This window comes from Balaenoptera musculus, chromosome X (genome assembly GCF_009873245.2).
Source record: "Balaenoptera musculus isolate JJ_BM4_2016_0621 chromosome X, mBalMus1.pri.v3, whole genome shotgun sequence".
NCBI lineage: Eukaryota > Metazoa > Chordata > Mammalia > Artiodactyla > Balaenopteridae > Balaenoptera > Balaenoptera musculus.
This window is the reverse complement of record NC_045806.1, coordinates 68,574,197-68,595,447: the sequence shown is the minus strand read 5'-3', so window position 1 is coordinate 68,595,447 and position 21,251 is coordinate 68,574,197. Positions and strand designations below refer to the sequence as shown.

At 35.0% G+C, this 21,251-nt stretch overlaps 1 protein-coding gene across 1 annotated transcript in view; it reads left to right on the top strand.

Moving 5' to 3' along the window:
• The window catches only part of HDX (highly divergent homeobox), a 133,919-nt gene that overhangs the window by 24,672 nt on the left and 87,996 nt on the right, over nucleotides 1-21,251 (top strand). Inside the window, exon 3 of the mRNA XM_036840177.1 lies at nucleotides 17,990-18,043. Coding sequence (XP_036696072.1) covers nucleotides 17,990-18,043 — 54 coding nt within the window. The remainder of the gene's footprint in view (nucleotides 1-17,989; nucleotides 18,044-21,251) is intronic.

Below are 21,251 nucleotides of genomic sequence, written 5' to 3'. Positions count from 1 at the left end.
GATAGAAGTTGACTGTGAAGCCATCTGGTCCTGGACTTTTGTTTGTTGGAAGATTTTTAATCACAGTTTCAGTTTCAGTGCTTGTTATTCATCTGTTTATATTTTCTATTTTTTCCTGGTTCAGTCTTGGGAGGTTGTGGTTTTCTAAGAATTTGTCCATTTCTTCCAGATTGTCCATTTTATTGGCATATGGTTTCTTGTAGTAATCTCTCATGATCCTTTGTGTTTCTGCAGTGTCAGTTGTTACTTCTTTTTCACTACTAATTCTGTGGTATGAGTCTTCTCCCTTTTTTTCTTGATGCGTGTGGCTAATGGTTTGTCAATTTAGTTTATCTCCTCAAAGAACCAGCTTTTATTTTTATTGATCTTTGCTATTTTTTCCTTCATTTCTTTTTCATTTATTTCTGGTCTGATCTTTATGATTTCTTTCCTTCTGCTAACTTTGGGGTTTTTTTGCTCTTCTTTTTCTAATTGCTTTAGGTGTAAGGTTAGATTGTTTATCTGAGATTTTTCTTGTTTCTTCAGGTAGGATTTTATTGCTATAAACTTCCCTCTTAGAACTCCTTTTGCTGCATCCCAAAGGTTTTGGGTTGTCATGTTTTCATTGTCATTTATTTCTAGGTAGTTTTTTGATTTCCTCTTTGATTTCTTCAGTGATCTCTTGGTTATTTAGTAGCATATTTTTTCGCCTCCATGTGTTTGTGTTTTTTAGTTTTTTTCCTGTACTTGGTATCCAGTCTCATAGCATTGTGGTCAGAAAAGATACTTGATGTGATTTCAATTTTCTTAAATTTACCAAGGCTTGATTTGTCACCTAATATGTGACCTATCCTGGAGAATGTTCGATGAGCACTTGAGAAGAAAGTGTATTCTGTTGTTTTTGGATGGAATGTCCTATAAATATCAATTAACTCCGCCTTGTTTAATGTATCATTTAAAGCTAGTGTTTCCTTATTGATTTTCATTTTGGATGATCTGTCCACTGGTGAAATTGGGGTGTTAAAGTCCCCTACTATTATTGTGTTACTGTCAATTTCCCTTTTATGGCTGTTAGCATTTGCCTTATGTATTTAGGTGCTCCTATGTTGGGTGCATAAATATTTACAATTGTTATATCTTCTTTTTGGATTGATCCCTTGATCATTATGTAGTGTCCTTCTTTGTGTCTTGTGATAGTCTTTATTTTAAAGTTTACTTTGTCTGATATGAGAATTGCTACTCCAGCTTTCTTTTGATTTCTATTTGCACAGAATATCTTTTTCCATCCCCTCACTTTCAGTTTGTATTTGTCCCTAGGTCTAAACTGGGTCTCTTGTAGACAGCATATATACAGGTCTTGTTTTTGTATTCATTCAGCCAGTCTATGTCTTTTGGTTGGAGCATTTAATCCATTTACATTTAAGGTAATTATCAATATGTATGTTTTCTTAACTGTTTTGGGTTTGTTATTGTAGGTCTGTTCCTTCTCTTGTGTTTCCTGCCTAAAGAATTTCCTTTAGCATTTGTTGTAAAGCTGGTTTAGTGCTGCTGAATTCTCTTAACTTTTGCTTGTCTGTAAAGGTTTTAATTTCTCCATCAAATCTGAATGAGATCCTTGCTAGGTAGAGTAGTCTTGGTTGTAGGTTTTTCCCTTCCATCACTTTAAATATGTCTTGCCACTCCCTTATGGCTTGCAGAGCTTTTGCTGAAAAATCAGGTCTTAAATTTATGGGGCTTCCCTTGTATGTTATTTGTTATTTTCCCTTGCTGCTTTTAATATTTTTTCTTTGTATTTAATTTTTGATAGCTTTATTAATATGTGTCTTGCCGTGTTTATCCTGGGATTTATCCTGTATGGGAGTCTCTGTGCTTCCTGGACTTGACTGACTATTTCCTTTCCCACGTTAGGGAAGTTTTTATCTATAATCTCTTCAAATATTTTCTCAGTTCCATTCTTTTTCCCTTCTTCTGGGGCCCCTATAATTCGAATGTTGGTGCATTTAATGTTGCCCCAGAGGTCTCTGAGACTGTCCTCAATTCTTCTCATTCTTTTATTTTATTCTGCTCTGCAATATTTATATCCACTATTTTTTCTTCTATGTCACTTATCCGTTCTTCTGCATCTGTTTATCTGCTCTTGATTCCTTCTAGAGAATTTTTTTATTTCACTTATTGTGTTGTTCATCATTGTTTGCTGTTTAGTTCTTCTAGGTCCTTGTTAAATGTTTCTTGTATTTTCTCCATTCTTTTTCCAAGATTTTGGATCATCTTTACTGTCATTACTCTGAATTCTTTTTCAGGTAGACTGCCTACTTCCTCTTCATTTATTTGGTCTGGTGGGTTTTTCTCCTTGCTCCTTCATCTGCTATGTATTTCTCTGTCTTCTCATTTTGTTTATCTTACTGTATTTGGTGGTCTCCTTTCCGCAGGCTGCATGTTCGTATTTCCTGTTGTTTTTGGTGTCTGCCCCCAGTGGGTGAGGTTGGTTCAGTGGGTTGTGTAGGCTTCCTGGCGGAGGGGACTAGTGCCTGTGTTCTGGTGTGTGGGGCTGGATCTTGTCTTTCTGTTGGCAGGACCGCATCTGGTGGTGTGTTTTGGTATGTCTATGAACTTAATATGATTTTGGCAGCCTCTCTGCTAATGGATGGGGCTGTGTTCCTGTCTTGCTAGTTGTTTGGCATGGTGTGTCCAGCACTGGAGATTGCTGGCTGTTGTGTGGAGCTGCGTCTTAGCTTTGAGACAGAGATCTCTGGGAGAGCTTTTGCTGAATGATATTATGTGGGGCTGGGAGGTCTCTCATTGTTCAGTGTACTGAACTCAGCTCTCCCACCTCAGAGGCTCTGGCCTGACACCAGGCCGTAGCACCAAGACCCTGTCAGCCACACGGAATTATCAAGATAGTGGTCACTGGCAAGTGAAACCACAAGAGAAGGGGCCCTTGCTATGCCTGGTCTTGCTGAGCAATTTTCAGACTTCACCTCATTCTGTCAACTGGGCGACTGGGTCAGCGACACAAGGCAGGATGAGGTCCAGGAGGCATGTGACACTCAGCTAGTGCATGGCCTGAGGGGTCCAGTCGAAGGCCTCGGGTAAGGCCTACAGCAGCCAGGACTCGGCCTCCTGTGTCTGCGGCCCCTTTGGGGTCTCCCTCCTGGCATCAAGTCACTCTCACTCCTCCTTTGGTGGCCGTGCAGTGTGCAAGGTGGCTCTGGCTGAGGCGGGGGGGGGAGGGGACTGGTGACGGGGGTGCTGCGGCTGAGGCTGGGGCTCCAGCCAGCGGCTCCAGGGCAAAGTGACCTTACAGAGGCTGCTGCGGTCTCTGCCTTCAATGCACAGAGATTGTGGCATGTGGTGAAGAGGGGGCTTCGACTGTACTGTTTAAAGTTTTTAAAAATCACAACACTAATATCGGTATGTTCCTGGGCAGTCCTTAGTAGAGTCATCCTTTGGCCACATTTCCACATCTGGTATGCCTGCAGCAATTACACCCTATGCAAACGCCACCATCTTAGGTCTTAGATGAGCCAGTAATTTTCATATCTTTGCTACTGTAAATACTACTGCTATGAACATGGGGTAAAGGTGTCTTTTCATTTTAGTGTTTTCATTTCCTTTGGACATTTTCCCATAAGTGGAATTGCTGGATCATATGGTAGTTCTATTCTTAATTTTTTGAGGAAACTCCATACTGTTTGCTATAGAGGCTGTATCCATTTACAATCTCTCCAGCACTGCACAAGTGTTCCCTTTTTTCCACATCCACCCCAGCATTTGGTTATCTCTTGCTTTTTGATGATGGCCATTCTTATAGACTTGAGGTGATATCTTGCTGTGGTTTTAATTTGCATTTCCCTAATGACTAGTGAAGTTGAGCATTTTTTTATGTACCTGGTGGCCTTTTATATACCTTCTTTGGAGAAATGTCTACTCAGGTCCTTTGCCCACTTCTTAATTGGGTTATTTGGGTTTTGGCTATTAAGTTGTATGTGTTCTTTATACGCTTGGGATATTAACCCCTTCTCAGCTATATGGTTTACAAACATTTTTTCCCACTCCATAGTTTGCCTTTTCACTTTGTGGATAATTCTTTTGCTGTGCAGCAGCTTTTTAGTTTATGTAGTCCCACTTGTTTATTTTTTATTTTGTTGCTTGTGCTTTAGGTGCCATATATAAAAAATCATTGCCAAGATCCATGTCGGGAGAATTTTTCCTATTTTCTTGTAGGGGTCTTATGGCTTCTGGTTTTACATTTAAGACCATTTTCAACTAATTCTTGTCAGTGTGTTATATAGGGGTCCAGTTTCATTCTTTTGCATGTGAAATCCAATTTTCCCAGCACCATTTATTAGACTGTCTTTTCTCCATTGCATACTCTTGGCTCCCTTGCCAAATATTAGTTGACCATAAATGCTTTGACTTATTTCTGTTATCAAATGAAATATTCTATATATGTCTGTTAAAACCATTTTGTCTACAGTATTGGTTAAATCCTCTGCTTCTTTATTGATATTCTTCCTAAATGACCTATTCCTTTTTGAAAGTGGGGTATTAAACTCCCCAACTATTCTTGCATTGCTGTTTATCTCTTCTTTTACTTTTGTTAGTGTTTACTTTATATATTTAGGTGCTCCAAAGTTGGGTTCATACATATTTATAATCATTATAGTTTCTTGATAGAGTGAACCCTTTATCATTATATAATGACTTTCATTTTCCCTTTTACCAATTTCATTTTAAAGTCTACTTTTCCTATTATAAGTATAGCTACCCCTGCTCTCTTTTTTTTTTACCATTTGCTTGAAATGTCTTTTCCCATCCCTTCACTGTAAGTCTATGTGTGTATCTAAGGCTAAACTGAGGGTCTTGTAAGCTATCAGTGGATCTTGTTCTTTCATCCTTTCAGCCATTCTGTTTCTTTTGGTTGGAAATTTAATCCATTTACATTTAAATTCATTACTGATAAGTAAGGACTTACTATTGCCAATTGCTAATTATTTTCTGGCTGTTTTGTAGATCCATTGTTCCTTGTTTCTTATCCTGATGGTTTTTTTTTAATGTCTGTTTTGATGTCTTTTGGTATCAGTATGCCTTGATTTATTATGTTCTTTTTTGTGATTACTACATGATTTTTCCATTCTGGTTACTGTAAGACTTACATAAAACATCTTAAAATTATAACACCCTATTTTTAATTGATAACAACTTAACTTCAATAGCATTCCTAAACTTTATACTTTTTATTGAAGTATAGATCATTTACAGTATTATATTAGTTTCAGGTGTACAACATCATGATTCAATATTTCTATAGATTATACTCCATTTAAAGTTATTACAAAATAATGGCTATATTTCTCTGTGCTGTACAATATATCCTTGTTCCTTATCTGTTTTATACATAGTAGTTTGTATCTCTTAATCTCATACCCTTATTTTGCCTGTACCTCCTTTCCTCTCCCCACTGGTAACCACTAGTTTGCTTTTTTATCTATGAATCTGTTTCTGTTTTGTTATATATATTCATTTGTTTTATTTTTTTATATTCCACATATAAGTGATGACATAGATTATTTGTCTTTCTCTTTCTGATATTTCATTAAACATAATACTCTCTAGGTCCATCCATGCTGTTACAAATGGCAGAATTTTATTCTTCTTTATGGCTGAGTAATATTCCATTTTAATATTCCATTCCATCCACATCTTCTTTTTCCATTCATCTGTTGATGGGCACTTAGGTTGTTTCCATAACTTGGCTAATGTAAATAATGCTGCTATGAACATTGGGGTACATGTATCTTTTCAAATTAATGTTTTCATTTTCTTTGGATATATACACAATAGTGTTAGTTCTATTTTTAGTTTTTTAGGAACCTCCATACTGTTTTCCATAATGGCTGCACTTTACACTTTTAATTCTCCTCCAACTGACATTTTAGACTATAGACATTATACTTTACATAGTTTTATATTACACAACCAATAACAAATTATTATAGTTATGGTTAATTTTTACTGTCTCTATTTTTTAACTTTTAAACTACAGTTGTATGTGAATTATGCACTATCATTACCATATTACAGAATCTAACTTTGACTATATCTTTACCACTTGCAGTGAGTTTTATGCTACCTTCGTACATTTTTATGATGTTAATTAGTGTCTTTTAACTTCCACTCAAAGAACTCCCCCTAGCATTTTTTTCTAAGGCAGGTCTAGTGAAATTCCTTAGCTTTCGTTTATTCAAGAAAATATTTTTTCTTCATTTCTGAAGGGTAGCATTGTCAGATATAGAATTCTTGGCTGACAGCTTATTTCTTTCAATATTTTGAATATATCATCCCATTCTTTTCTAGGCTGAAGTTTCTGTTGAGAAATCTGCCTTTAGTCTTATGGGGGTTTCCTTGTATATAACTTCTCTCTTCTCTTTTGCTACTTTCAAAATCTTCTCCTTCTGGAATTCCCATAATATATTCTTTTTTATTGTGTCCTATAAATTCTTTGGGCTTTCTTCATTCTTTTTAATTCTTTTTTGTTTTTGCTTCTCTGACTGGATAATTTAAAATGTTTTCCTGGTCTTCTAGGTCACTGAATCTTTCTTTTGTGTGATCAAGTCTTCCTTTGAAGCTCTCTATTGAATTCTTCAGTCACTGTAATTTGCATCTCTAAGGTTTATTGTTGCTGTTGTTTTCTTATTGTTTCTGTTTCTTTGTAACTCATTTTGTTTATGTTCTGTTTTCCTAATTTCATTTGTACATGTGTTTCTGTAGTTCACTAAACTTCTCTAAGAACATTATTCTGAATTCTTTGTATGAAAAGTCAAAGATGTCCATTTCTTTAACACAGTTATTGGAGTTTTATTAGTTCCCTTTGGAGGTATCGTGTTTACCTGGTATTTTATGACCCTTGATTCTTTGGTATCTGCACATTTGAGTAAGTTGTGTCTTTCAGACTTTACAGGTTCTCTCTGGCAGAGACAGTTCTTCACCAGTCAGCTCAGGTTGGGTTTCTGGATGTGTCTGCTGGTTATGTCCTTGGACAAGTGGTGGGGCTTGCTATCAGGGTCTATTTTTAGGTGAGGACACTGACCAAGCTTTTTGTTTGGGTGGGATGCAGCTGGCCGAGAATGGTTGTATAGTACTGCTGGCTTGTTTTCCTACCCAAGTGAGGCTGTAGGATATAACGGCTCTGCAGTTGTCTGTATTCTCTGGACAGGCTTACTAGATAGTCAGATCTAGGTACTATACTCAGTAGTTGGTGAGGCTATGAATTTGATTCTCTGCCCTGGCAGGGCAGCAGGACAGCACCAAGGGCCTATACAGCTCATTCTTTGGGGAACAGAATCATGCTAGAGTGTGCACTGAATTCCCTGGTCAGATGAGGCCTGTGGTTTTGCTTTGCAGATGGGGAAGCCATGGGTTGTGCTCTCTTTGAGTGCCACTGTGCACGGGGCTGTTGAATTAGCTGTGTAGCTTTCTGTGTACTCTCATTAAGTTCCTTGATTGGGCAGACTGAGAGCTATATTCAGATATGAACAGGACTATGAGTTCGTTTCCCTACCTGTGGGTAGCTGGAGAAACAGCTCCAAAGCTGGTAAAGCTCTTTGATTTTGGTCTTGACTCAAGGTAACCCACTCTGTCAAGTTCCCTGGCTGAATGGGGCCATTGGTTTTGCTCTGTGGTTGATCAACTCTGCCTGCTGGACTCTCCAGTCGAGCATTGTTGGGCTCTCCAGGTGTTTTGGCCAGGCTTTCTTGTTGGGCAGGACAGAGAGGTACACTCAGCAGTGAGCAGGATTGCTAACTAGCTCCCCTGCCTGGGCAGAACAGGAGGGCCAGCCCCAAGAAGGCTTTCAGGTATTCTGGGTCAGGGTCTCTTGTCTTGAGGGGCCTGGAGCTATATTCAGCAAAGGGTGGAGCTAGAATTAGCTCCCCTGCCTGGGCAGAACGGGTAAACTGACTCCAAGCTGGGCAAGGCTCTTTATTTGTCATCTTGAATCAGCTGACCCCCTCCCCAAGTCTTCTGGCTGAACGGTGCCCCTAGGTTTTCCCTGTGGATGATCAGTTCTGCCTGCCATACTCTGCTTGAGTGTTGTTGGGCTGTGTAGCTTTCAGGTCTTCTGACCAGCCTTTCTGATCAGATGGGGCTGGGAGCTACGCTCAACAGTGGATTGGGCTATGACTCAGCTACCCTGCCTGAGTCAGGGAAGACCATGCTCCAGGACTGGAATGCTCTTCCTTTGAGGACCAAAATCAGGCAGACCTGCACCCTGTCAAGTTCCCTGGTCAGACTGTGCCATCGACTTGGCTTTGCAAATGAGCAAAGCCACTGTTTGGGACCACTACTTGGGTGCTCCAGGTAGGAACTTGGTCTACAAAGATGCAAGTTCTGGTTGTTGCTAGCCTCTCCCCTTTCCTCCATCACAATCAGATTCATAGTGGTCAATCCCCACAAATTCCCCCATAATCCCTGTGGGATAGACCAGAGTGGGGAATCCCAAGAAGTGACCCACAATGCAGGGGGTGCTGGATGTCTACCCTGAGTGCTCTCTTTCCACTGGAAGAACTGTAGACTCAGAGGAAACCTCTTGGTGTGGTGCTGTGTCCGCTTGGGGGAGGGGCAATGTGGTCAGCATGTAGCTGCTCCTCTTACCATTCTAGTATGGTCTGTCTTGGTCTCTGTGGTGCAAGGGGCTGCTTCATCCTCACAACACTGTTCTAAGATTTTCTCTGCGGTGTCTTGTCCAGTAATAGTTGTTATTTGTTCTTGTGAGAGGGAGCAAAGTTAGGAAAGACCTATGTCCCATCTTAGTGGCTTCACTCCTGATTAGTTTTTATATGTTGAACCAACCATAAACTCTTGGGATAAGCCCCACTGGGTCATTGTGAATAATCTTTTTAAAATGTTTTTTTCTATGCCCATTGAGGTTATCATGTGATTTTTGTCCATTATTCTAGGAATATGATATATTATGTTAATTGATTTTTAGATGTTCAGTCAACCTTGCATACCTGTGATAAATTTCACTTAAACATGGTGTAAATCCTTTTTACATGTTGCTGGCTTTTGTTTGCTACTATTTTGTTGAAGGTTTCTGGGGGTATATTCATAAGAGATATTGGCTTATAGCTTTCTTTATTATAATACTTTGGTTTGATATCAGGGCAATACTGGCCTCATAGAATGAGTTGTGAAGTGTTCTCTCCTGATTTTTGTATTAGTTTGTAAAGAATTGTTATTAATTCTTTAAATGCTTGGTAGAATTCACCAATGAAGCCATCTTGGCTGGGACTTTTTTGTTGGAGATTTTGGTATTACAAATTTTTTACTTGTTTAAGCCCATTCAGATTTTCTATTTATTCTTGGATCACTTTGTGGATTTTAGGTCTTTCTAGATATCTATTTTGGATAAGTTATCTAGTTTGTTGGCATAAGGTTTTTCATAGTATTCCCTTTTCATGTTTTAAATGTTTGTAAGTTTGGTAGAGAGTGCCTTCTTTCATTCCTAATTTTAGTAATTTTTGTTCCTCATTTCTCTTTCCTTTTCCTTTGGTTAGTGTATTAATTTCCTAGGGTTTCTATAGCAAATAACCACAAATTGAGTGGCTTACATCAGTAGAAACTTATTCTCTCACCATTCTGGAGTCTAGAAATCTGCAATCAAGGTGTCCTCAGGGTCGTACTCCCTCTGATGGCTCAAGGGGGGAATACTTCCTTGCCTCTTTCAATTTCTTGTGGCTCCAGGTATTCTTTCACTTGTAACTGCATAATTCCAATCTATGCCTCCATCTTCACATGACCTCTTCTCATCTCTTCTCTTCTTTCTCTTGTAAGGATACTAGTCCTTGGATTTCGAGCTCACCTGAATAATCTGGGATGATCACATCTCAAGATCCTTAACTTAATTACATCTTCAAAGGCCCTTATTCCAAATAAAGTCACATTCACAGATTCCAGTGGTTAAGACATGGACATATCTTTTTGACAGTCACCAGTCAACACACTACAGTCAATCTGCCTGAAGTTTTTTAAATGTATTCCTTTTTTAAAAAATTTGTTTTCATTGATTTTTCTATTGTTTTTCTTCCATTCTCTTTTGTATTTTTTTCTCTTCTAATACTTTCATTTCCTCCCTACTCCATTCTTTCCTTTAATTTGATCTTCCTTTGCCTTTTTAAAATCAGATTGCTTCTGTATTGTAGATTATAAGGGTTCTTTATATATTCTGTATATTAACTCCTTATTGGATATATGGTTTACAAATATTTTCTGCCATTTCATTGGTTGCCTTTTCATTCTACTGATAGTATCCTTTTGATTCACAAAAGTGTTTAATTTTGATCTAGTTCAATTTATCTAGTTTTTATTTTGTTCTTATGCTTTTAGTGTCATATCTAAGAAATCATTGCCAAATCCAATATCAGGAAGCTGTTCTATTTTCTTCTACAAAGTTTATAGTTTTAGCTTTTATGTTTAAACCTTTGTCCCATTTGAGCTAATTCTGTATATGGTGTAAGGTAAGGTTCCTTAGATCTATAGCGAGTCTGTTGTAGACAGCCTATGGTTGGATCCTGTTTTTTTAATCCATTCTTCTAATCTGTCTTTTAATTGGGAAAGTCAATCCAATTACATTTAAAGTAATTACTGATAGTGAAGGACTTACTATTACCATTATGTTACTTATTTTCTGAATGCTTTAAATATTTTGTCCCTCGTTTCCTCCATTACTACCTTCCTTCCTGTTTAACTGTCTTTTTTATAGTAACTCTTTTTGATTCCTTTCTCATTTCCTTTTGTATATATTCTATACATATTTTCTTTGTGTTTACCATGGGGGTTACATATAATGTCTTAAAGTTATAACAATCTATTTTAAATTGATAGTAACAACTTCAATTACATGCAAAAACTTTAATCCTTTACAGTTCTGTCCTACCATTTTACTGATATCACAACTTACATTTTTATATATTGTGTACCTATTAACATAGATTTATAATTATTTTATGACTTCATCTTTAAATTCCTGTAGAAAAATGAAAAATGGAGTTACAAACCAAACGTTACATTAATACTTGTTTTTATATTTGTCCATGTATTTACCTTTACTGGAGAAATTTATAATTTCATATGGCTTCAATTTAATGTATAGTGTCTTTTCATTTCAACTTGAAGGACTCCCATTAACATTTCTTGCAGAGCAGATTTAGTGGTAATAAACTCACTCAACTTATATTTATCTAGAAATGTCTTAATTTCTCCTTCATTTTTGAAGGACAGTTTCCTAGATATATAATTCTCAGCTGATAATTTTTTCTTTTACCACTTTAAATATATCATCCAACTTCCTTCTTACCTGCAAGCTTTCTGCTATGAAATCCTCTGATAATCTTACAGAGAATCCCCTGTATGTGATGAGTCACTTTTGCTGCTTCCAGTATTCTTTCACTGTCTTTGTCTTTTGACAGTTTGATTATAATGTGTCTCTGTGTGGAATTCTTTGTATTTATCCTACTTGGAGTTTTTTAAACTGCTTGGATTTGTATATCAATGACTTTTCTCAAATTTGGGAAGTTTTCAGGTATTTATTCAAATCATCTTTCTGTCTCTTTGCCTTTCTCTCTTCCTTCTGGGACTTCTATAATGCATGTATTGGTCTGCTTTTGATGTCCCATTAGTCTCTTAGGCCCTGTTCACATTTTTATTGATAAGAATTATTTTTCCTTTTTTGCTCCTCCAGCTTCATAATATGAAATGACCTCTTTTCAAGTTCACTGATCCTTTCTTCCACCTCTTTTGTCTTCTGTTGAACTCCTTCAGTGAATTTTTCCATTCAGTTATAGTATTTTCAGCTCTAAAATTTCTGTTTGGTTCCTTTTATAATCTCTATTTCTGCTGATATTCTCATTTTGTACATATATTGTCACCCTTATTTCTTTTATTTCTTTATGTTTTTCTTTAGTTCTTTGAGCAGATTTAATGTAATTGTTTTAAAGTACTTGTGTAGTAAATCCAATGTTCATGTTTCTTCAGGGACATTTTCTGGACATTTATTTTGTTCTTTTGAATGGCTGATGTTTTCCTATTTCTCTGTATATTTTGTGATTTTTTTTTAATTGGGCATTTGAATAAACCACCACCTCTCCCAGTCTTTGCAGTCTGGGTCTGCACAGTTGAAGACCTTCACTAATTAGACTGGTGTAAAGGCTTAAGGTCTTTGTAGGCCTTTCCTGGGCATGTGTCTCCCCTGGTCTTGTGTGCATGTTTTGTACTGATTCCCCTCTGTACACAGCTACTTTTAAATATCTTTATTTCCTGAAGATTCTCATTCTTGCTTATCCTAGACCCTTAGATGGTCTAGTATATTCATCAATCAGTAATCTCTTTCTCCAGGTGTATGAGGGTCTATAGTCTTCTTGCCATTTTCTTGAGTCTTGCCTGATGCTTCCTGCTACTTCTCCTAGCCTGAGATCTGAGTCATGCCACTTTTGGCTATGTGAGCTCCAAGTTAGGAGCTAAAGAGATGAATCTCTCAAGCAGCCCAAAGCCAGGTTAGAATGTTGTAAGTTCTGTCTACTCTGTTCTCTTTGGTTCACATAAGGGGACTGGTGACAAAGCCAACACTTTCCCTGATCCATGTCATGCTACACAAGGAAGAGAGTGTGACACTTTTTAAAATGCTGTGAAATGTCCTACATTTTTAGTATGGCTTTTTCTTGGTTGTTTATTTGCTTGGTTGCTGTAAAATCTTTGACTAATTTCTACCATGATGTTATTCTTGTCAGTCTCTAGTTTTTAACTTGATGTTTCCAGGGAAGAGGGATGAGACTCTAGGTCTGCTTAGTCTTTCATCTTGCTGCTGTCTCTGCTGTTTGTTGTTTAAATTACAGAGTAAGTGTATCAGTACATATAGTGTTAGTGCAACAAACAACCAGGGTGTTTGATTTCTTTTAAATGCCTATGTTTTGGTTCAACAAGGATCCATGTGCAAAAACAAAGACATGAAACCGTGATTCATGTTAAGAATGCTAGTCCATCCCAGCAAGGATTGTAGCCTGATAAGAGCTATAAATCTTTTGCTGTTTTTTAAGGAACTGATCTCTGAGTATACATGTAATAAAACATTTAATTTCAGTTGTAAAAATATATGTAGAACTTAAAGCTAACATTTGACACTTTATTTTCTAAAGTTAGTAAAGAATTTTTATATTTTCTCAATTTTTTTTACATGAGTAGCATTGAGATAATATCTTAAAATATTTTTGAGAGTATAATTTCAGGGGATCCAGATTCGTACTTGTAAACTCCCCAGGTCCTTGGCATCAGAACTTAATCATTCCACATAATAATTTATATTATTTTACTTATATCCTTCCATTATTTTTAACAGCCAGTATCTCTAGAATCAGTATGGTGAAATCAGGCTTGTTATGCCATGTATGTGTACTTTTTATAATTCCATTGAAATGTCCTAGAATTCCAGTTTCCCTGATCTTAATCTCTTAAGGTTTATGAATTTTTAACTAGTAAAATTATATAGAAAAAAACAAATAGCATCTTGGTTGTCAATTGCAAGAATTTGTCGGGCTAGTAAACTTTTCTAATTTCATGTGACTTAATAGAAGAACAATCCATATGCTTAAAAAAGGGTGTTAGTCCCTTAGCCAAAAGTTGTAATATTAAAATTTCAGTTGTAAGCTTATTTAGTTTCTGAAAGCTTTTCTAGACTTGGTAGAGAGAAGAGGGGGAAATATTTTTAAATAAGCCAGTACTTTTCTTCTTTGCTCCAGAACACATTGTTCTCAACCAGAAACAACTTACTCCCTTCCTCCCAACTGCCTACCCTATATAATGGTCTCTTGTATATTTCCACTCTTGGCCTCTGTTGAATTATGGCAAGTGAAGCTAGTTAATAATAAAGGCACAAGTTAATTCAATCATTCAATCAGCATATATTTATAGATTGCCTACCACACGCCCAGCAGTGTCCTCTGTGCTCTATAACTCATAATTGAAAGACATCTAGGAAGCCCTGCTGATTAAAGCAGAATGCTTGATAGGTTTGATAGGTTTTAATGCTCAACTGATACCGAAACAACTGATGGAAAGCTAAAACATTAATTTATGAATTACTTACTGATGAACTTTGCTGAGAGACATGGTTATTGTCTGAGTGTTTCAGATAATCAAATTCTCTTTAAGCATATGCTAATTAATAATATACTTAATTTTCCTGGCTTATATAAAATATAGTATATTTCAGATAGGAGCTTTGTTAGACCCATGAACTGCTCTGAAGTTTTAAAAATATAATACCTATGATATGTGTAGAATTGTCTTTCTAACAGAAAGATTTTTGAAATCAAACAAATGCTTTTTTGTGTATATTCTCTGTGTTACTATATAAAAATAATTAGACTAAATTGTTTTAAACATGATACTTTGCCCTTAAGAATCTCATAGTCTAGAAAAAATATTACAACAGAGTCATATGTAGGGTCTAAATCGTATAAAATATAGTAAAAATTGTTTTAAAAATTCCTTAAATCATCCACAAAAGTAACTATATGCATGCTTTCCTGTGAATGTATAACCATGTATAATAATGTGTGTATAAAATGTATAATTAATATTCTGATATACGGTATCTATTTTAAGTATAATTTTCCATGAGAAAGGTAAGTGTTATAGCTGGATTCACAAATCTTAACTATCCATATGATGTGACTCCAGTTTACATCCAAATTAGTGTGTTACATACTTTAGTGTATCCACTCTTAGCCAAGAGAAGCAGATTTCCAACATTAGGCACTTCCTTGCATTCACATTCAAAGTTGTGACTCTGCAACTCTCCATTAGTTTGAGCAGGACAGCCATTTGTGGAGGCAGTTTTATGATGGCCATAAAAAGACTATTCCAGTAATCTCCTGACTGTCTAGTTATCTTTTATCTCATGCACAAGACCTTTCTTTAGAAATATGTTTTATATTTCTCTTCTCAATTCCTACCTCCTCTAACCTAGTTCCAAGCCTAGATTACCTCTTGCCTAAATTATTGTGAAAGTTTCCATACTTATTCAATTCACTATACACATTTAGTCACATTAATCATCCTAATGTATAAAAGTACAATTCTGACCATATAACTCATCTGCTTAAAAACTTTCAATGACTCCCCATTTTCTACAGAATTAGATATAAATGTACCTTGGCATTCATGGCCTCCACAAAGACCCTAACTCCCTTTCTAGTTCTAGCTGAATTCACCATTCCCAAACACACCCTATCCTTTTATTCCACAGTATTCATGCCATTCTTTACCCCTGGAATGCTCTTTTATTTCTATCAAGATTCTGCTCATCTTTTAAGGTTCAGCTGAGATATAAATCCTCAAGTTGATGTAACTTTGCCGTGTCTTTAACTCCTATTGTACCTCCCTTGTGGCACTTATCATATTTATCTTTGTATTACAGCCATTCATGTACCTGTCTTATCTTTCCCTCTAAGATCATAGTTCTTGCCCTCCAGGAAATTATGTTTTACCCACCTTTTTATTTCCTGTAGCACCTAAAACAGCACCTAGTACAGAGATGCCTGATAAATATTTGAAGAGAATTCAAATTAGTTACCTTGGAAAGTTATCTATACTTATTTCAATAATGTTCAATTTGTCAAAAAGTTTCTGAAGTTCTTTTACAATTGCTTTAAGGACCTGTGGGATTCTTTTAAATGCTTTCAGTGGTGACAAATCTTCATCATTTCAGGGAAAATTTGATTTTGGAAAATAGAATTCATTCTGAGACACGTTTAGTGAGTAATATGGATGTTCAATCTGAGCTGTTATATTTTCAGTTAAAACAAAGAGAATATGAATGAGACAGAATGTCTGGGTGAGTCATGAACTAACAGCTCCAAAAGAAAAGTTCCCAAAGTGCTTTCAACAATAGCAACATCATTGTAATGACTTTATAACTTCCAAAGATTTTTATTTTGAAACACAAAGTACTCATTTGGATATGTAAATTCTAATATATTTGTTAAATTAGTCTTTTCTTGTAGATTCATTTTGCAATTTTCCAAACCAGGGTGTTGAAAAGTGTGTTTGGAACTTAAATATCACTTAAATGAGAAGTATATTTTCCGACTCATTTGAAATACTGTATTTTATAGCTTCTGGTGAGGGAGAAACCTTGTCATCACTCTTGCATGGAAGAAAACGTTCCAAATTTGAGGGAAACATTTGTACAGTACTATGATTCAAAAAAGCCTACAAATTTAGCTACTATGCTTGGCCATTCTTAAGTTTTAGCAGAAACATAAGGAACTGAAAGATAGATTTAAAGTAAATAATAGAGGGTAGTTGAATATAGCATTTGAGTATCATGTAACTGGTGCCACAGAATTATAAAACAAAAAAATGAAACTTCATCTCTTCCCAAATCACATGGAATTTATAATATTTGTATGTTAAGGTGCTTATAGGAGTTTTCCATTTTCTTGGTTACATACAACTGACTTAATCAAGAAACCACATTTTATAGTCTTAAAATGTATAAGGTCCATGTTTAAAGAAATTCAATTACCATGTTTATTATGTGTATCATTTTTATGGTTTCATATTAACTTTTTATTAGTAGTTTATGGGGGGGTTGCAATTTATTTGGTTTAACATGTTTTCTCTAGCAACTTTACATAATCAGTTTTAAAATATCCTCACTAATAGATGGAAGTATGTGCACAAATATTCCAAAATAGTTGGATATCTCTATTCTTTCAAGAGTATATTATGTGATTATTTTAGCAGATTTACCTCCTTCATTGCGACTAGCAATCAATTTACTCTGCAAACATTGTATCATATACCAAGTATTAGTGGGAGGACAAGAAAGTATACTTTTTAAAGAATTTTTCTGTAGAAATTTTCTTTTCACTCTTGTTCACCATTTAAAAAAATCAATTATTCAAACCTTCTCATGACCCTCAAGGATTCTAGTTAATTGTCATTTTACCGTAATGGGATTTTAACTTTAGTAAAATTTTTCCTTACAACTATTATTTGGAGTTTATATATTTTTTAGCCTGTCCCTAGCATATTGATGCATTTTGAACTCAAAGTAAAATGGCAGGTCTGGTGGCCAGGGACAGTATTCTTTTACCTGAAATTTGAATAATTGAGGATATTACTCTACTATTTACTTTGACTGTTTGATCATCACTTCTTATCAGTAAGCATAATACAAATTAATTGGCCATCACTGAATATAATTTATCAAAACCAATAAATGTTTGATTGAATACCACATTCCCACCACCACTACCACTTAGCAAGGTTGATTTGACTTGTCGGTCTCTCAGGAAACACATATTTGGAAGGGAAGGAGAGGGCAAGGGGAGAGTTTGGAGTACTCCCTAATTCTTGTGTGTCCCAGGAAAAGGTATGGTTAAGTCCAGACTAACCTGAGCCATAGCTCACAGAAACACCTTGGTCTCTTTAAACACTCCCCAGAATCCTATGAGAGTAGCATCTATCTCCTTGAGCGGCAATGCTGATGTAATAAGGTGTTACTAGCTATTCACCTTAGTAGTTTCTACCTAAAAAGGGACTTGCAGTTATGTAAGATGAATAAACCTAGAGAGCTAATATACAGTATGATGATTATAGTTAATTATTTAATTATTGTAACATTTATTCCACAGAACACTGCATTTTTATTATAATAATTTTCTTGTCCATAGATTTCCAAACCTTCCAAACCGGGTACTTCCAGGCCCAAAAAATGTCTTCAAAATTTTCTTGAATTTTCAGAGGAACTACACTACTTCTTGAATTTTCCCACAAAGGAAAGCTTTTTAAATCTCTTGCTTTCAATAAGGTAACAGCATTGTCCACATGGGAGATATGCTCTGAATGCAGACCTATCTTGACATCTTGTATGAATTCTTTGGTGTTGATCAGCATTCCAATAGTGTCAATGCATACCTTACTGAGATTCCATTTGTTGTTTCCACAGATTTCAGGAAACCTTACTGTGCCTTGGATTACAGGGTGTTCTAGAAAAAGAGCAGTAAGTAATCTTTCATTTAAAGCAGCAAATGGGTTTCCCCCTGTCTCGTTAGTAAGAATGCCATTGAGAAAGTTGTTATGATATTTGTAAAGTTGGCAAAACTGAACTTCAATAAGTTAATTAATCTCAAAGGACATCTTTTGAGATTATAATATTTATATATACTAAAAAGGTAACCTTAAATAAAATGCAGTAATCAGCACATTGTATAATCTTTGAGCAGGTTTTTGTAGTTTTAAAAAAAAATTTAAAGGTATTTCATAAAATATCATAATTTTTCTACATCTAATAAGCCCAGTTAATTTGATCATAGAATTGATTGATATAAACATCTCAATCAAAGTTAAATAATTTACATTACTATTTATTATTTGTGTATTTCAGTATTTAGAAATGATGAGTAACTAATATTTTAACAATACTATTTTCTGGCTTTCTGCTACAACTGTTATGGTTCTTAAAATATTAATATAACAGAATTTCATTAAAATTGTGTTTTCTCAAAGAAGCTCATTCAGTTGGTCTGTATAGGACCCATAAATCTGCATTTTAACATGCAGGAGATTTTGATGTAACTTTTCCTTAGAAGGGAAACTATTAAAGGATTTCAAAAGTAAAAAGAAGACATGAGTAGACTTTTAGAAAGATAGCTCAAGTTATTGTATGGTAGATAGCTTTGGAACAATGGAACAGAATTGAGAGTGCAGAAGAAAGTTGTTATATTTATAGTCAATTGATTTTATACAAAGATGTTATGAGAGTTCATTGCAGAGGAGAAAGATAGTCTGTTCAACAAAGTATAGTGCATAAAATTTAAAAATGGATAAGTTGGATCTCAACAAAATTCAAAACTTTAGCACTTCAAAAGACCATGAAGAAAATGAAAAGGCAAGCAACAGCCTAGAAGGAAATACTTACAAATCACTTATCCATTAAAAGACTTGTAACCAGAATATACAAAAAACTCTTACAAAGAAAAACAATCTGATCATAAAATGGACAAAAGATATGAACAGATATTTCAACAGAGCAGATACATGAATTTTTAATAAATACATGAGCAGATGCTCAAAATCATACATCATTCAGGAAATGCCTATTAAACCCAAAATAAGGTATTTCACAGTCTCTACAATAACAAATATTGGCAAAGATATGAAGATAAAGGAACAATCATACATTGATGGTGAGAATGTAAAATAGCACAGCCACTTTGGAAAACAGTTTGGTAGTTTCTGAAAATGTCAAACATAAACTACCATACAACCCAGCAATTCCACTCATCAGTATCCACCAAAGAGAAACAAAAACACTTCTACATGTAGGATTGCATGCATATGTTCAGCAGTTGATGTAACATCCTTAATAATAACCAAAAATTGGAAGCAACCTAAAAGCCCATCAACTTGTAAATGGATAGACAAAGTACAGTATATCCATACAATGTAATACAATTCAGTAATAAAAAGGAATTAACTAGTGACACATGGTGCATCATAGATGAACCTCAAAAAGATTATGCACTGTGACAGAAGCTAGACACAAGAGACCACATATTATATGTTTCTATTTATATGAAATGTCCAAAGACAAATACAAATTCATAGAGACAGGAAATAGATCAGTAGTTGCCTGAGGTTGGGGATAGGAATGTGGAATCTCTGGAAATAGATATGAGAGATATATTACAGAGATTACAATGTTCTAAAACTGATATATGATGATGTTTTCACCACTAAGTGAAGTTACTAAAAATCATTGAACTGTATACTTTAACTCAACATATTCAAAATTTTATTTAAACATGTAATTAGTATAAAAATTGAGATTTTTACATATTATGTTTACTTTACAAAATCTTTGAAATCATGTGTATTTTACATTTATAGTACATGTCAGTTTGAATGTTAAATTTTCATCATACAAACTTGATCTATATGTAAATTTCATAAGATTTACAGTTGAAAATCTGTTTATATTATGTAAACATAATACTGTAGTAAAGTTGTTTTTATAAAGAGATACCATTAAGAGAATGAAAGACAAACCACAGATAGGGAGAAAATAATTACAAATGGTACAGCTGATAAAGGACCTGTGTCCAGGATACAGAAATAATTCTCAAAATTCAATAATAAGGGAACACAACCCAATAAAAAATGGGCAAAATATTTGAAAGACACTTCACCAAAGAAGATATGGAGATAGCCAATAAGAGCATGTAAAGGTGCTCAACACCATTAGTCATAAGATAAATGTAAATTTAAACCACAATATGACCACCCATTATAATAGCTAAATTTTTTTAATCATACCAAGTTTTGGTAAGGATGTGAAGGAATCGAAAATATAATACTATAAAACTGACAACAAATATTGGCAAAGATATGGAGATAAAGGAACAATCAAACGTTGATGGTGGGAATGTGAAATGGTACAACCACTCTGGAAAACAGTTTGGCAGTTTCTTAAAAAGCTAAACATACACCTACCTTATGACCCAGCTATTCTAAGTATTTACCCAAGAGGAGTGATAGCACATATCCATACAAAGATTTGTACATGAATGTTTATAGCAGCTTTATTTATAATAGCCTAAAATTAGAAACAAACTAAATGTTCATTAACAGGTGAATGGATAAACAAATTTTTTGTTCGTATAGGGAAATAGTACTCAACATTAAAAATATGAACTATTGATGCACACATCAACATGAATGAATCTCAAAATAATCAGCCTGAGTGAAAGAAACCAGATGAAAAAAAAGAGTACATACTGTATGCTTCCATCTGTATAAAATTATTGAAAATGCAAACAAGAAGCAGATCAGTGGTTGCATGGTAAGGCAGGAGGGCAAAAGGTAGGGCAAACTGATTGAAAGGGAGCATTAGGAAACTTTTAGGGATGATGGGTATGTTTGTCCAAGATTGTTTCTTGAGCATATACATATATCAAAACATCAAATTGTATAATTTAAATATGTGTAGTTTAGTTTTTGTTAATTATACCTCAATAAAGCTTTAAAAATATAACAATTCAGTTATTAGAAAACCTAGGTATTTGAATCTTCTTTTTCAACTGTAAATCTTATGAAATTTACATATAGATCAAGTTTGTATGATGAAAATTTAACATTCAAACTGACATGTACTATAAATGTAAAATACACATGATTTCAAAGATTTTGTACAGTAAAAATAATATGTA